Below are 16,402 nucleotides of genomic sequence, written 5' to 3' on the forward strand. Positions count from 1 at the left end.
CTTGTTTGCCATCTCTGAATATAGGTATGAGCCAGTCAGTGGGCCTGAGCTTTGGCCTTTCTCAGTAAGACCTGTCGATTCTCTGTGGCTTTGCCTTATGAATTACTGCCATCTGAATTACCGTCCAATTAAATGACAGTATTTAGTCATTTCATCTGATTTATTCACTCTGTATTTGCTTTTAAGGGGAAAAACCTTATGAATGTTATATTTGTCATGCTCGATTTACCCAAAGTGGTACCATGAAGATGCACATTTTACAGAAGCACACAGAAAATGTGGCCAAATTTCACTGTCCCCACTGTGACACTGTCATAGCCCGAAAAAGTGATTTGGGTAAGTAAATTAGTGACAAAAAATACTTTGAAGGATTTCTGAAAATATGAAGATCTTAAGAAAAACTTTTTCTGACTTATATAAGTTTGTGTGTGTGAATGGCCTGCCACTTAATAAAGGCCATTGCTTAGCTGCTTTTTTTTTTCCTCTTTTTTTCTTTTACTACAGTCAGGCCACAAGATTGTTTCCTGAATGTAGCTTATTTATAAGTTAACGGGAGCCGATGAGAGGAAACAGTAATGTACTTTTAATTAGTAGCCATAATGTTAAAGTCCGTAGATAGGCAAGTGACATGGTAGAATTCAAACTAAGGTCAGTCCGCTTTGCATTTTTTAGAACATTTGTACTTTCTCTAGGTAATTAGGCCGGTTTTTTGGTAACATAACTACATTTCTGCACATAATTAAATGAGACTTTATATAAATATAGAGGCAAAATTTAGCAGTAGAAATTTTAGTATGACTTACACTTAAAGATATGATCACCTGGATTTCTCCCTTTGTTTTTCTTATTTAAAAGATTTTAAAACTATTGCCCCAGTCTGCTCTTTGTCCTTGAAAATAATTCTTACATTTTGATATTTAGATAAATTATGGTACTTTACAAACTGTCTATTACTTTATAAATTGCCTAGGAGCTGGCAAACAGTAGTAGTTTGACTTCTTTACTCTTTTGATCTTCACAACGACCATACACATGTATTCTAGCTTTACAGCTGATAAACCCAAGGCTCAGACAAGCATCTTGATCAAAAGCTACACAGCATAGCTTATGAGTAGCAAAGCTGGGCTTGAGTCCTCACAAGTTATTTCTTGTATTGGGGGGGAATTATAAGTACCTAGGTCAAATCAGGAACATAGATTTAAAGGCATTGTCCTTTGAGAAATAAACGTTAATTAGTCACTTTGTTACATAGGAAAGCCTAGGCTTTGGAGACAGACCTACTCGAGTCAAGATTCACTTCCAAATACTTACTGCTCTGAGCCATTTTTTTCCCTCAGTTGAATCAGGAATAATACCTACCTTACAGGACTGTTATTACAAGTATTTAATAAGAATACTATATATGAAAGAAAGTCTTTTACGTATTGGTTAGATCTCTATCAGAGGACCAGAGGGGAAAGTTGAGGCTTTATAATTATTTGAAATATATGTGTATATAAAAGGTCTTCAAACAGTGAACATGGGTAGTTAGTTAAAAAGTCAATCAACCATTCCTTCCCTTACCTCATTTCTATTACCTAGAGTTGGACATCTTTTTTTTTTTTTTAGAGTTGGACATCTTTAAGTTTGATATATTACCTTCGTTGAATCAGATTGGTAGCACCATAAATTCATGATCCTAAATGCAGTTGGGCTCCCATTGCTCCTAGCCAGTCTTAACTTTTTTTTTTTTTTTTTTTTTTTTTTTTTCTGAAGCTGGAAACGGAGAGACAGTCAGACAGACTCCCGCATGCGCCCGACCGGGATCCACCCGGCACGCCCACCAGGGGCGACGCTCTGCCCACCCTGGGTGTCGCCATGTTGCGACCAGAGCCACTCTAGCGCCTGAGGCAGAGGCCACAGAGCCATCCCCAGCGCCCAGGCCATCTTTGCTCCAATGGAGCCTTGGCTTCGGGAGGGGAAGAGAGAGACAGAGAGGAAAGCGCGGCGGAGGGGTGGAGAAGCAAGTGGGCGCTTCTCCTGTGTGCCCTGGCCGGGAATCGAACCCGGGTCCTCCGCACGCTAAGCCGACGCTCTACCGCTGAGCCAACCGGCCAGGGCTAGTCTAACTCTTTATCCTTGTCAAACTCTCCTCAGTGAGTTTGTTCATTGATTCATATACTATATATATGTTTGGGTGACTGCTGTGTGTGGGAGGGACCATGACAATTAGGTAAATCACCCTTATTTTCTTTAAACCTCTAATCTTTCTCCCCTTTTCTCTGTCTCTCTGGTCTCAGCAAGTGACCTCTTTGCCTGCTTAACAAAGTTAAGGCAGCAGGTTGAAACTTCAAATTATCAAACCTACCTGCATCTACATTTATCCGCTTTCCCTCCTGCTACTAGAGAGTTGGTGTCATTCTTCTTGTCCTTGGTCTTTCCCTTTGCTTGGTCTCTCTCCCTTTGCATTTGCCTTGATCCCACTCTCTCGTCTTCTCGGCAGCCTTTACACCATCAGTATTGTCTTTGTACCTTCATCTTTACATTCTCACGCCTTGATCTTTCACTGTACCTCTAAGCATGCTTACATCTCTCTTGTCTTGAAGAAAATGACTTCCCCTTCTAGGTTTAATTACAACCTCCTTCCTAACCAACCCTCACACCCTCTGTTTCACAGCTCCTAATTTCCCTCCCATCTGGCTTATTCCCCATCACTCTGTAAAGTGGCTCTTGCTAAGATCACTAATGACACCACATTGCAGAATGTAGGTAACATTGCACGTATCTCCCTTGATCTCTTAGCATAGGGTTTGGGAACCTATGGCTCATGAGCCAAATGTGGTTCTTTCAATGGCTGCATCTGGCTCGCAGATAAATCTTTAATTTAAAAAAATAACTTTAAAAATATAAAACATTCTCATGTATTACAATCCGTTCATTTCCTACTGCTCATGTTTATGGTTGTGGGTGGCTGGAGCCAATCACAGCTGTCCTCCAGGACAACACCAAATTTTTATTGGATAATGTGTAATGTATATGGGTCATTGTATGGCTCTCATGGAATTACATTTTAAAATATGTGGCGTTCATGGCTCTCTCAGCCTAAAAGGTTTCTGACCTGTCTTAGCACCATTCTTTGTAGTGGACTGTGCCCTCCTCCTTAAAACACTTTTTCCCGGCCCTGGCCGGTTGGCTCAGTGGTAGAGCGTCGGCCTAGCGTGCGGAGGACCCGGGTTCGATTCCCGGCCAGGGCACACAGGAGAAGCGCCCATTTGCTTCTCCACCCCTCCGCCGCGCTTTCCTCTCTGTCTCTCTCTTCCCCTCCCGCAGCCAAGGCTCCATTGGAGCAAAGATGGCCTGGGCGCTGGGGATGGCTCTGTGGCCTCTGCCTCAGGCGCTAGAGTGGCTCTGGTCGCAACATGGCGACGCCCAGGATGGGCAGATCATCGCCCCCTGGTGGGCAGAGCGTCGCCCCTGGTGGGCGTGCCGGGTGGATCCCGGTCGGGCGCATGCGGGAGTCTGTCTGACTGTCTCTCCGTTTCCAGCTTCAGAAAAATGAAAAAAAAAAACAACAAAAAAAAACACTTTTTCCCCTTAGCTTCCATGACACTACTTCCTGTTAGCTTTCTTATTTCTCTGACTATTGCTTCTCAACTTTCCTCTTATTTTAGTAACTTTTTCCTCTCACTGGCCTTAACTGTTAGATTTCTTAAAACATAACCCGTAGGCCCTGGCTGGTTTGCTCAGTGGTAGAGCGTCAGCCTGGCATGCAGAAGTCCCGGGTTCGATTCTCGGCCAGGGCACACAGGAGAAGCACCCATCTGCTTCTCCACCCCTCCCCCTCTCCTTCCTCTCTGTCTCTCTTCCCCTCCCGCAGCGAGGCTCCATTGGAGCAAAGATGGTCCAGGCGCTGGGGACCTTGGCCTCTGCCCCAGGCGCTAGAGTGGCTCTGGTCACAACAGAGCGACGCCCCCTGGTGGGCTTGCCGGGTGGATCCCGGTCGGGCGCATGCGGGAGTCTGTTGACTGTCTCTCCCCGTTTCCAGCTTCAGAAAAAAAAAAAAAATACAAAAAAAAAACATGACCCGTAATCATCCATTCTTTAAAAAAAAAAGATTGATTTTGGAGAGGAGAGGAGAGACAGACAGACAGAAACATTGATCTGTTCCTGTATGTGCCCCAACCAGGGATTAAAACCACAACTTTTGCCTGTCAGGATGCTCCAGCCAACCAAGACATCCAGCCAAGGCCATTCTTTACTTTTTGCTTAGTGATTTCATCAGCTCCCATGATCTCACTCAAATTCTAACTCCTAAATTTATGTTCCTTCAAGTTAGGCTTATATTACTGTTCCTTGCCATCCTTTGCCCTACTTTAATATCATTGGCATTCCAAATTCAATATGTCCAAAACTGAATCTTTTTTTTTTTTTGTATTTTTCTTAAGTTGGAAACCAGGAGACAGACAGACTCCCGCATGCGCCCAACCTGGCATGCCCACCAGGGGGCAATGCTCTGCACATCTGGGGCGTCACTCTGTTGCGACCAGAGCTACTCTAGCGCCTGAGGCAGAGGCTATGGAGCCATCCCCAGCACCCGGGCCATCCCTGCTCCAATGGAGCCTTGGCTGCGGAAGGGGAAGAGAGAGACAGAGAGGAAGGAGAGGGGGAGGGGTGGAGAAGCAGATGGGCGCTTCTCCTGTGTGCCCTGGCCAGGAATCGAACCTGGGACTCCTGCACGCCAGGCCGATGCTCTACCACTGAGCCAACTGGCCAGGGCCTCAAAACTGAATCTTTAAATCCCCTTGACCACCCCTCATCCCAAAAACACACACAGCTTGGGCTTCAGCCTTCATCTACTGTTCCTTGTCTCAGTAAATGGCCCCCTATCTGCTTGGTTTTCTAAGCCAGAAACCAGGCTATTATCCCTGACACCCACCTTACTTTTTGCACTCTGTATGTATCACTAAATCCTGCTGATTCAATTTTGTAGATCTCTCATCAGTTCTCTCCCTTCCTTCCATTTCCATTGCCATTACCCTTGTTCAAACCACCATATTCTCTCACCTGTCCTGTTTTAGCATCTTAACTGTTCTCCCCACATCTGTTGTTGTTCCTCCTTTTAATCCATTTTCTGTATAGCAGTAATTATTTTAAGAATTAAAAGGAAATGTGTTAACTTGTTGAAATGCTTGTTTGTGTTTTCACAAATTAGACTGGGATTTATATTTTGCTTTCAGGTGTCCACTTGCGAAAGCAGCATTCCTATATTGAGCAAGGCAAGAAGTGTCGATACTGCGATGCTGTGTTTCATGAGCGCTATGCCCTCATCCAGCATCAGAAGTCACACAAGAATGAGAAGCGCTTTAAGTGTGACCAGTGCGATTATGCTTGCAGACAGGTAGAGACTCAGAGTTTGAAAGCAGTTGATGCCACATGGATGTCAGGTTTCAACAGAGGACTCTTACATACTTTATATGTTGGCTATTTTTAAGAATAATATTTTCAAACTATGATTTACGAGGGATGTCACCAAAAATCCTGTTGATTGTATCTCAGTCTCCAGCTGATGTTTTATTCAGTCACAACTTACCCATTCCACCCCCACCTCAGGCAGACAACTCACTTCTTTCTCATAACTGGGAATTAAGTTTAGGACTGAGAGAAGGGAAGAATCTGGTCCTAGAGCCGAACACTTGGGAATGAGCTAGAACAGGGGTCCCCAAACTACAGCCCTTGGGCCGCATGTGGCCCCCTGAGGCCGTTTATCCAGCCCCCGCCACACTTCCAGAAGGGGCACCTCTTTCATTGGTGGTCAGTGAGAGGAGCACAAATGCGGATGCTGTGCTCCTGGAGTACTGTATGTGGCGGCGGCACAAAGCCAAAAGCAGGCCCATAGTTCCTATTGAAATACTGGTCAGTTTGTTGATTTAAATTTACTTCTTTATTTTAAATATTGTATTTGTCCCCATTTTGGTTTTTTAGTTTAAAATAAGGCATGTGCAGTGTGCATAGGGATTTGTTCATTTTTTTTTTTTATAGTCCGGACCTCTAATGGTCTGAGGGACAGTGAACTGGCCCCCTGTGTAAAAAGTTTGGGGACCCTGAGCTAGAGAATCAGCACCCCCAAGATTGCACATTGTCTGCTTGGGATTCATGGAAGCAGTTTCGCACCCCAGTAAAGAGCAGCGTGTGCTTCCAACAAGCCTAGATCCCAGGGAAAGAAAACCCTGTTGGCCACATTGGCACAGGTGGTAGTTGGGGTTGCCCGGTGACAGGCTCTGAAGCCTCTTTTCCACCCACTCTCTTTCAGGAGAGGCACATGATCATGCACAAGCGCACCCACACCGGGGAGAAGCCTTACGCCTGCAGCCACTGCGACAAGACCTTCCGTCAGAAACAGCTCCTCGACATGCACTTCAAACGCTATCACGACCCCAACTTTGTTCCTGCGGCCTTTGTCTGTTCTAAGTGTGGAAAAACGTTCACACGCCGGGTAAGAGTCGGCTTTATATCCTCTTATGGTTCTTAATATCGTGTTCGCCTGACCTGTGGTGGCTCAGTGGATAAAGCGTCGACCTGGAAATACTGAGGGCGCCAGTTCAAAACCCTGGGCTTGCCTGGTCAAGGCACATATGGGAGTTAATGCTTCCTGCTCCTCCTTTCTGTCTGTCTGTCTCTCTCTCTCTCTCTCTCTCTAAAATAAGTAAATAAAAAATATTTTAATATCGTGTTCTTGGTCTGCTGCTGCTAAGCAGGGCAGGTCTTCCCACTGCGGTAATAAACGTAGTGGTGCTCTGTCCTTTGGGAAGGGGCGGTCATCCCCACTTCAAGGTGTTGTGTCCATGTGTGACCCCATCGCTGATGGGGAATGCCCTAAGAGGTTTGTTCTCTGTCTTCCTTCGGGACCGTGTTGGTTGGTCAGGTCTGCACAGGCCAGGGAGCTGGGCTCTTCCTGCTTACAGGCTGCTAAGCCCTCCACTCGGGGCTAGCCTCGTCTTCAGAGGGACTCTTCCTTCTATCTCTCCCTCCTCTCTCCCTCACTTCCCCTTCCAAAGCCTCCCCATCCAGAGGGAGTCCATTTCTCCTGAATGAGAAGAGCATGTTTAGGACATACTGTAGCAGACATTTAGACTTACTATAGATACTTCATTTTGTATTTTATTATACTAAAATAAAGAGAACTGCCAATGCTGATACCTATTTTTTTAGTAATGTGAAAGAGGGTTTGTTCCTTTTGTTAGAATACCATGGCGAGACATGCTGATAACTGCGCCGGCCCGGATGGCGTAGAAGGAGAAAATGGAGGAGAAACAAAGAAGAGTAAACGTGGAAGGAAAAGAAAGATGCGCTCTAAAAAAGAAGACTCCTCCGACAGTGGTGAGTGACTTGTTTGTTGGTTCAGTTGCACGTGGCGGATTTTGTTGCCTGGTTTGTGTACAGATATGCTGGGACATAGAAGTAGGCAGTCACTCTTCCTTGAAACTGCTAATCTTCCTAATGTGTATATATATGTGTATATATATAACAGCAGTCAGTTTGTTTCGGGGCAATTTTTTTTCTTTTTTTCTCATAGCATTCTAGAAATTGCTTAATAATACCGTATATGTTGTGTTTATTTAAAGGCAAAGCAAAATTAATGTCTTGATTCAGTTGACCCAGATTAGTGATATTTTAAGGCCAGCAGAGTTTCTTTTCTATGTTCATAACTTTTACATTTAGGAAGCTGGTCTAGATTTGAGCAATGAATCTAATGGACATGAAGAAGGTTGCTTAAGCATCTTGACCAACTTCTGGTTTGACTGCCTCTGTCAGCCTAGCCTTGAGATGTGTTGATCAAATTCGTGAAGGTCAGCCTTTCTCTTCCTTCCTTAATATCTCCATTTATGATTTAAAACTTGCCTGACCTGTGGTGGTGCAGTGGATAAAACATCAACCTGGAACGCTAAAGTTGCCAGTTCGAAACCCTGTGTTTGCCTGGTCAAGGCACATGTGGGAGTTGATGTTTCCTGCTCCTCCCCCTTTCTCTCTCTCTCTCTCTCTCTCTCTCTAAAATGAATAAAATCTTTAAAAATTTAAAAATATATAAAATAAATAAAACTTTGTCTATTTTCCTACCATTGTTGCTCTCTGGGGTATTTTTGCCTTTCTAATCATGAAATCCAAGCAGAAGGTATGCTTTGAGGTGTTAGACTCATGAAGAAGGAGGGAGAACAGCAGTGTTGGTAATGTGGGAGTCACATTTGAGGATATAAATTTGTTCCGAAGTGTCAGGTTCTATAGTTTTGGTACTTGGGCTGCTGGCACCCAGTTGAAAAGGCACATCCGTGACTTTTTTGGAGAAGAATGACAGGTGTTTTATTTGGGAGCACGCAGTTCTCCAAAAGCAGCATCAGACTGAGGGTTACAGATCGTGCCTCATGTATTTCTAAGGATTCCTCATTTTGTCTCCTCTGTTACTTGTAGTAGAAACAGTGGGAAGGCAAATGAAATTTTTGAAAATTGAGTATATTAAAGAACTTTAGTCACATTATTGGTTTTATTTTAAAACTTGTTCATAAAAGCACTAGGTTTTTTATATTTAGATCTGTAAGAAGGTTCCTTTAATTTTTGTTTATTTTAGCAAAACCTTCATTTTTCTATTCAGAACTTGAGCTTTTTCTTGGAGGGGCATCCAGTAAGCATAAGAGTAATTTATTTTTGCTGCAAAGTGTATTTTAAGCAGTATCTTTTTCAGTCTCTAAGTGAATAACCTCTAAAATATCAATGTGCTTAATTTTTATAAAAGCACACACCACTCTCTACTAAGAAACTACCTGTGTGGGACCCCCTTGTTGGTCTAAGAGAGTGTGTACACTGCTGGGAGGTGCCCAGGAATGTCCGAAGGCCCAAGTGTCCCTAGAGGACCACAGAGAGCCTTGAGCTTGACGGTTCCCGCAGTGCCCTTAGTTGCAGGGCTTTGTTCTGTCACAGATGTTGTCCCTTCTTTCCCATGGCACTGCTCCATGGGTCAGTCCCTGATTGTACTTCACTAGAAGCAGCTTTTAGCTGAAGAGTCCCTAATATATGTTTCTTCTATAATTCCCCCTTTTGTCTTCTACACTGCTGGTTTGTAGAGCAGTTTGGCTCTGGGTCTCATGCCTAGTACAAGTGTTCCCTGCCACCCCCAAAGTCTGGGCTTTCTGTCTCTGCTTTCAAAGGCCAGTCATTTGTTCCCTCCCGGTAGTTTCGCCTGTTGGCCATCTTCAGAGTCTGACCAGCAGAGTCTACCTCTGTTTTCAAGGTTTTTGCCAAAATTTCTCCAAGCCAATAAACTTTTAACCCTATTAACCTTTTTGTGCACTTTCTCCCCCAAGTTCTAACCTAATTTATTTAGTTTTCTAGGCATTGGGCCAACTTAGGCAATAGGGGTTCAAATAAGTTCAGTAGGAAGTTCTGGACACACTGCCTTGTTCCAGTGTGTTCCCCACATTTCACCTAGGAGTTTATTCACTTCATAATAAGGCATTTTTGTCCTGAAGATTAGGCATTTACCCTCAGATTGCTAAATTTAATCATTTGGTTCCAGAAAAAAGGAGTGTGCTTGTCCCCTGTGCTTCCTGGAGGAAGGCAGGCAGGGTGTTTTGTGCAGTGGCGGTGAGGGGGCGGTAACAAGAGCTCTTGAGGCTGCCTGCAGGGCTGGGCAAGCAGAACAGCCCCAAATTGGGGTCAGAGGTTTGATTGCCACTTGCTGTGCCTTAACTGTGCCTTACAAATCACTTAGCTTCTCACTTTTTCTATAAAATGAGGGTAACAACCCTTACTAAATAAGTAATGAAGCCTAAACGGTTTAATGAAGAAATCTTCAATTGTGGTATACGGTGGGCAATACAGCTGTGTTATGTAGTAGAGTGTCACAAAGCATGATTACTTGGGTTATCTCAGCTTTTTTGACCTTCAGATCACTAGTAAATAGGTTGGGAGCTTTAAAAATTATATAAGGACACAGGTCCAGTGTGGTCATTGTCATAGGTCTCAGAGAGAGTAAGAGATCTGGGGCTCAAAGCTGTGTATCAGTCCCCTCACCAATATTTCTTCTTCAGTAGTCTCCTCTCTCTTTGTGTGATTATGGCATTAGGGACAAAGTAAGGGAGTTAAGAATGACCCTTTGGATCTGGTATTTAAATTAAGCTGGGAATTAGATTAAGTACACGAACTTGGTCTTTAAAAAGTCCATAGCCCTGGCTAGATTGCTTCGTTGGTTAGAGTGTCGCCCTGAAGTGCAGAGGTTGCCAGTTTGATCCCCGATCAGAATAAACTGATATTCTCTGTCTCTCTCTCTCTCTTTCTCTCTCTCTCCCTCCCTCTCTCTCTCTCCCCCTCTCCTCTCTTCCTTCTTCTCTCATTAAAATCAATGAATTTTTTTAAAAACCTCGTCAATAATAGTCATCAAGGAATTCTTTGCTGTTCATCCTAGTGAACAGGACCTCACAATGCATCAGGACCTTCTGTCTTGCCCCTTGGCACACACCCATACCCACTCAGCCTTCCACCCACTCAGAGACAACAGGACCACATCTTCAAGAGTCCATCTCAGGCTTAATGTCTTGCTTTATTCTTGTATAGTGGATAGAGAGAATATTTATTTTATTTATTTTTTTGCGAGAGAGACAGGAAGGGAGAGAGATGAGAAGTATCAACTCGTGATTGCGACACTTTAGTTATTCATTGATTGCTTTCTCATATGTGCCTTGATGCGGGGGGGGATTCTACCAAACCAGTGACCCCTTGCTCAAGACAGTGACCTTGGCCTCAAGACGGCAACCATGGGGTCATATCTGACCCCACGTTCAAGACAGCGACCCCACACTCAAGCTGGTGACCTTGGGGTTTCAAACCTGGGTCCTTCATGTCCTAGAGTGACGCTCTAGCCGCCGTGCCACTCCCTGGTCAGGCTGTTTTATTTTCAACTTAAACAGTGTGTGTGTGTGTGTGTGTGTGTGTGTGTGTGTGTGTGAGAGAGAGAGAGAGAGAGAGAGACAGATAAGGACAAACAGACAGGAAGAGAGAGAGATGAGAAGCATCAATTCTTTGTTGCGGAACCTTATTTGTTTATTGATTGCTTTCTCATATGTGCCTTGACTGGGAGCTACAGCAGACTGAATGACCCCTTGCTCAAGCCAGCGACCTTAGACTCAGTCTGGGTCTTGCTCAAACCAGATGAGCCCGTGCTCAACCCGGCAACCTTGGGGTTTCGAACTTGGGTCCTCCGTATCCCAGTCTGACGCTCTATCCACTGTGCCACCGCCTGGTCAGGCTAAACACTATTTTTGTGGTTTTGTTATATGATTGGCATAGGTGGTGTTACCTTTAAGAATTTGAAACTCAATATTCTGATGTCTAAAGCTAAATAAAAAATACTCAATCTGCATAAAATATGTTTAACAGTAGTCAAGTTCATTTACTTATTCATTCTGCTGCAATACCAAGTTATTCTGTTATGGCTGATAGCAAAAATTTCAGCAAAAGCATTTTTAAAATAAGCTTTTAACAATGAAAACAAATACATACCTAATCTTCACAGAGTTTGTGATTATTTGTGTTATTTTTTTCTTCCCCCACCTGTTCTCCCTGATTTCATGAGAAGAAAATGCTGAGCCAGACCTGGATGACAATGAGGATGAGGAGGAACCTGCTGTGGAAATTGAACCTGAGCCAGAGCCTCAGCCTGTGACCCCGGCCCCACCACCCGCCAAGAAAAGAAGAGGACGCCCCCCTGGCAGAACCAACCAACCCAAACAGAACCAGCGTAGGTTACTTGTCTCAGCTCAGTACCTGGCTAGCATCCTCTCCCAGCATGTGAGGAAGCCAGGCAGGTCCTGTTCTTTGAGAAGATGGGAATGAAGCCATTAGAACAAGTTATGGTTGTACCAGGAACCAGCTCTTAGGAAAGCAAATTTTTTAATTTTTACTGGGGAATATCTGAGGCCTGAAATATCTGGGAACTTATTTTAGTAAAAGGTTAGCATAGAAGAGTACTTAGGTTCTACAAGATGGGTACTATTAATGTGGGAGGATTTTACAAAACAACTGAAGTCACAGTCAGCTGGCAGAACTGATGTGGTAACGAATGTAAAAGAGCCAAACTTTAAAGGATGGAGAGAGAAAGCAGTTTTTCTGTGCTGAACTTGTTCCTCGTCTAAGAAATCCAGGCCTGTGGATTTAGTTGCTAGACTTCTGATTAATGAGTGGACACAAAGGAGGTGTTGACCCTCCACCTCGTACTGCATATGACTGTGGGCTACAGTATTTATTGTACTAGACATAGCCCTGTGACAGCAGACTGGGGAACTCAGGTCTCTAGTCTTGTCATGTTTTGCTCCAGATCTCCTGAAAGCTGGCATGTTTTGTTTTGTCATTTAATTTAGGCTTTAATCTTTTTTTTTTTTTTTTTTTAAGAGGGATATATAGGGACAGACAGACAGGAACAGAGAGAGAGATGAGAAGCATCAATCATCAGTTTTTTTGTTGTGACACCTTAGTTGTTCATTGATTGCTTTCTCATATGTGTCTTGACCGCGGGCCTTCAGCAGACCGAGTAACCCCTTGCTCAAGCCAGCGACCTTGGGTCCAAGCTGGTGAGCTTTTTGCTCAAACCAGATGAGCCCATGCTCAAGCTGGCGACCTCGGGGTCTCGAACCTGGGTTCTCCACATCCCAGTTCGATGCTCTATTCACTGCGCCACCGCCTGGTCAAGCTTTAATCTACCTTTTTAATGTGTCTACTGAGCCTCATGTATAGATGTCTTATCAAAGTGGGATGGTTCACGGCCTGACCTGTGGTGGCGCAGTGGATAAAGCATCTACCTGGAAATGCTGAGATCGCCAGTTCAAAACCCTGGGCTTGCCTGGTAAAGGCACATATGGGAGTTGATGCTTCCAGCTCCTCCCCCCTCCTCTCTCTCTGTCTCTCTCTCCTCTCTCTCCCTTTGTTTCTCCTCTCTAATAATGAATAAATAAATTAATTAATTTAAAGTGGGATGGTTCACTCTAGATCCTGGGAACTTTTCATCTACACGCTGAGTGAACAAGCCGGAGAGCCCTGGGTGTGGGAGGGCTCCAGAGTCAAAATGTCAGGTTCTTGCTGTAGGTACATCCTCTAAAACAGACCTTCATCACACATTCTGTGATCCTAGTGACACTGTCTGCTACTTTCACCTCTCAGACTATTTGTAAAGGCCAAATTTACATCTGACATTAAGGAAAACTAAGGCTTTTAATACATATGTAATTTGGGAGGCAAATGAAGACAAATGCCAGCATTTTCTTCTTTGATAGTTCCTAGAGTATTGGGGCTTTGTATAGCCACATTTTAGATCATTGAGTCTTCTGATTGACATACTCAGAATCACTACTACCTGCGGCTCTCCTACATTGCTGATACTCATTTAGTGTCAAGACCGAGAGGACCTTTGCAATTATTGGGGGCTTTAATGGAACATTTGTTTTTTTCGTGCTCTTTTTTGCCAGCAACAGCTATCATTCAGGTGGAAGACCAGAATACAGGTGCAATTGAGAACATTATAGTTGAAGTAAAAAAAGAGCCAGATGCAGAGCCCGTGGAAGGGGAGGAAGAGGAGGCCCAGCCAGCTGCCACAGATGCCCCCAATGGAGACCTCACCCCCGAGATGATCCTCAGCATGATGGACCGGTGATGGCAGGGCCTTGTCATTGCCAGGACTGCTCTGGGCTGTGTTTAAACGGCCTGCATCTTAATTTTTCTCTTTTTTCTTTTTTGGCTTTGGGAAAAGCACCATTTTACACCATTTTACCAAACATACTGAGAACTAAAACTTCAAGGATGATGTTAGAAAAATGTGATTTAACTAGAACTTGCATTTGATGGTAGCAAATCATGGAACGTTCTGAGTCCCTGAGGGTTTACTGTGAAGTGCTGAGACAGTGTTGATGCCTAACTGGTTTTCTTAGTTGGAAACAGAGACATTGAACCCTCTCTCTTGCTATGTAAACCACTCCAGAATGGCCACCGGGTTTCCCAGAGTTCTATGGTCTTCTTCCCAGGAGCGTTTTTAATTGTAAATGCAGACTTGGGAAGGGCTTAGACTTTTAAACTGGTTTTTGCTTTTGCTTTTTCCCTGACTCCCTTTGCTTGGAGTCGGCTGCACACCAATAATATGGCATGCTATGATCGGTTTTTGTCCTGAAGGCTTTGCCTCTTTCTTGGCAAAGTTTCTGGTATGGTCAAGCTTGTAAATAACTTTTTTTACATTTTAATCTTTTCCATTAATTAAGAGGTTGAAAAAGAAGTGCAGTGTGAGAAAACCCAGCATTTTAATTACTTGCAAATTAAGTTACCACAGATGCTGTAGTGTGTAAATGTTGACGAGAAATTGGATCACAATCATGTAGCAGAACAGCACACAGACTGCTGCCCGTTAGCACCGGACACCCACGTGGAAGACCGGGATTTCCAGCCCATGGAGCCAGCATTTGAACCTTGTACAATTAACTTTCAGTTATGATTTCCCATCCACATTTTCTTTGCTCTGTCTGTAGCTCAATTTTGTGTTTTATACATCCTCTGTTAAAGCAGAGGGTGATTATGAGTGGGTCACAGCAGCCCTTAAACACTGGGCCAGAAAATTTCACTAGGTCAGTAATTTAAACTTCGGGTCTTCAAAAAAAAAAGTAATGTGAAGCAAAACCAACTAAAAAGATTCTTCTTGCACATGAACTGTCACATGTTTAAAATGTTTTTTAGAGAGCCTCAGTCTTGTTGATTTCAAACACTTTTTCTTCTGTGTATTGCTTTTAAGAGCCATCAGTTAGCTATCAGACTCTAGGTTGATGCATTTTGTACTTAGCTGTACTGTGTGATATTTTCCATTATTTTAGGACACCAACATGAAGCCTGTAATAAAATATGTGATGGGGTTGAAAGCTGGGGAGGAGGATCTACTGCTGTACAGCTAATAAATCATAACGGATTAACAAGTGCTCCAAACATTCTGTGTTGCGTGATTCCTGCCATGTGTGGCCTCAGGTGGTACAGGCAGGCTGTGTGGCCACTTCCTTTCTAGCAGATGGGAAATGATCTTGGCAGATGATACAAGACTAAATGCATCCTGCTGCAAGTTTTAACTCCCTGAAAGTGTGTGTGTGAGTGGATGGACATCTACCAGCCTCCATGATCCACTTTAGGGAGTGGATTCCCCATGGCAGAGGGGTTGGGCCACAGAGCTTAGACTAGAAGGGGCTGAATGGGAAGCTCTGTTCTCTGGATATCAGCTCAGAAAGTGTTGGGATCAGTACCTCAAGCTCTGCCAAGCGCTGCAGGCAGGCCAGAAAAGCTGGGCCCAGTCTGCCCTAGAGAAGTTGACTTGAGAGGGGAGACAGATGTAGGATCACTAGGAGACTCCTGGACAGCATAGCTGCTTGTTACCACAGGAAGCTAGATGCAAAGGGAGTTGTGTTAGGAAGTTGACACATTATTGAAACGACATCTTGCTGCTGCTGGCCGTTTCTAGGCAGAGGGCTTTGGCAAACCCCTTTTAGGTGAAAGCTTCAGCCACTAATTTTAGGGTTTTTTAACTAGAATTCCAATTTACCAGTTGTCAGTGAAAGATAAAAAAGGACAAGACGGGCCTGACCTGTGGTGGCACAGTGGATAAAGCGTCAACCTGGAAATGCTGAGGTCGCCGATTCGAAACCCTGGGCTTGCCTGGTCAAGGCACATATGGGAGTTGATGCTTCCAGCTCCTCCCCCCTTCTCTCTCTGTCTCTCTCTAAAAATGAATAAAGATTTAAAAAAAAAAAAAAAAAAAAGGACAAGATGGGCCCTGGCCAGTTGGCTCAGTGGTAGAGCGTCAGCCTGGTGTGCAGGAGTCCTGGGTTCGATTCCCAGCCAGGGCACACAGGAGAAGCGCCCATCTGCTTCTCCACCCCTCCCCCTCTCCTTCCTCTCTCTCTCTTCCCCTCCCGCAGCCAAGGCTCCATTGGAGCAAAGTTGGCCTGGTCGCTGAGATGGCTCCATGGCCTCTGCCTCAGGCGCTAGAATGGCTCTGGTTGCAACAGAGCATTGCCCCCTGGTGGGCATGCCGGGTGGATCCCGGTCGGGCTCATGTGGGAGTCTGTCTGATTGCCTCCCTGTTTCCAACTTCAGAAAAAAGAAAAAAAATTAAAAAAAAAAATAATATAGAACATTATCATTAAAAAAAAAAGAACAAGATGTACAATGTGACCGTAAAGTCATGGTGCACTTTTGATTTTTTTTTTTTTTATTCATTTTAGAGAGGAGAGGGAGAGAGAGAGAGAGAGAGAGAGAGGAGAGAGAGAGAAGGGGGAGGAGCTGGAAGCATCAACTCCCATATGTGCCTTGACCAGGCAAGCCCAGGGTTTCGAACCGGCGACCTCAGCATTTCCAGGTT

General features: G+C 44.3%; 1 protein-coding gene across 3 annotated transcripts in view; it reads left to right on the forward strand.

Moving 5' to 3' along the window:
* The window catches only part of CTCF (CCCTC-binding factor), a 56,334-nt gene extending 41,355 nt beyond the window's left edge, over window positions 1-14,979 (forward strand). For 2 of the 3 annotated variants that reach the window (XM_066242498.1, XM_066242499.1), the window contains 6 exons: window positions 187-336; window positions 5,217-5,377; window positions 6,290-6,472; window positions 7,221-7,356; window positions 11,603-11,764; window positions 13,485-14,979. In XM_066242498.1, the coding sequence (XP_066098595.1) occupies window positions 187-336; window positions 5,217-5,377; window positions 6,290-6,472; window positions 7,221-7,356; window positions 11,603-11,764; window positions 13,485-13,669 (977 nt within the window). In that variant the 3' untranslated portion in view covers window positions 13,670-14,979. The remainder of the gene's footprint in view (window positions 1-186; window positions 337-5,216; window positions 5,378-6,289; window positions 6,473-7,220; window positions 7,357-11,602; window positions 11,765-13,484) is intronic. The other variant, XM_066242500.1, reaches the window with a different exon arrangement.
* Window positions 14,980-16,402: the final 1,423 nt, after the last annotated feature.

This window comes from Saccopteryx bilineata, chromosome 9 (assembly GCF_036850765.1).
Source record: "Saccopteryx bilineata isolate mSacBil1 chromosome 9, mSacBil1_pri_phased_curated, whole genome shotgun sequence".
Taxonomy (NCBI): Eukaryota; Metazoa; Chordata; class Mammalia; order Chiroptera; family Emballonuridae; genus Saccopteryx; species Saccopteryx bilineata.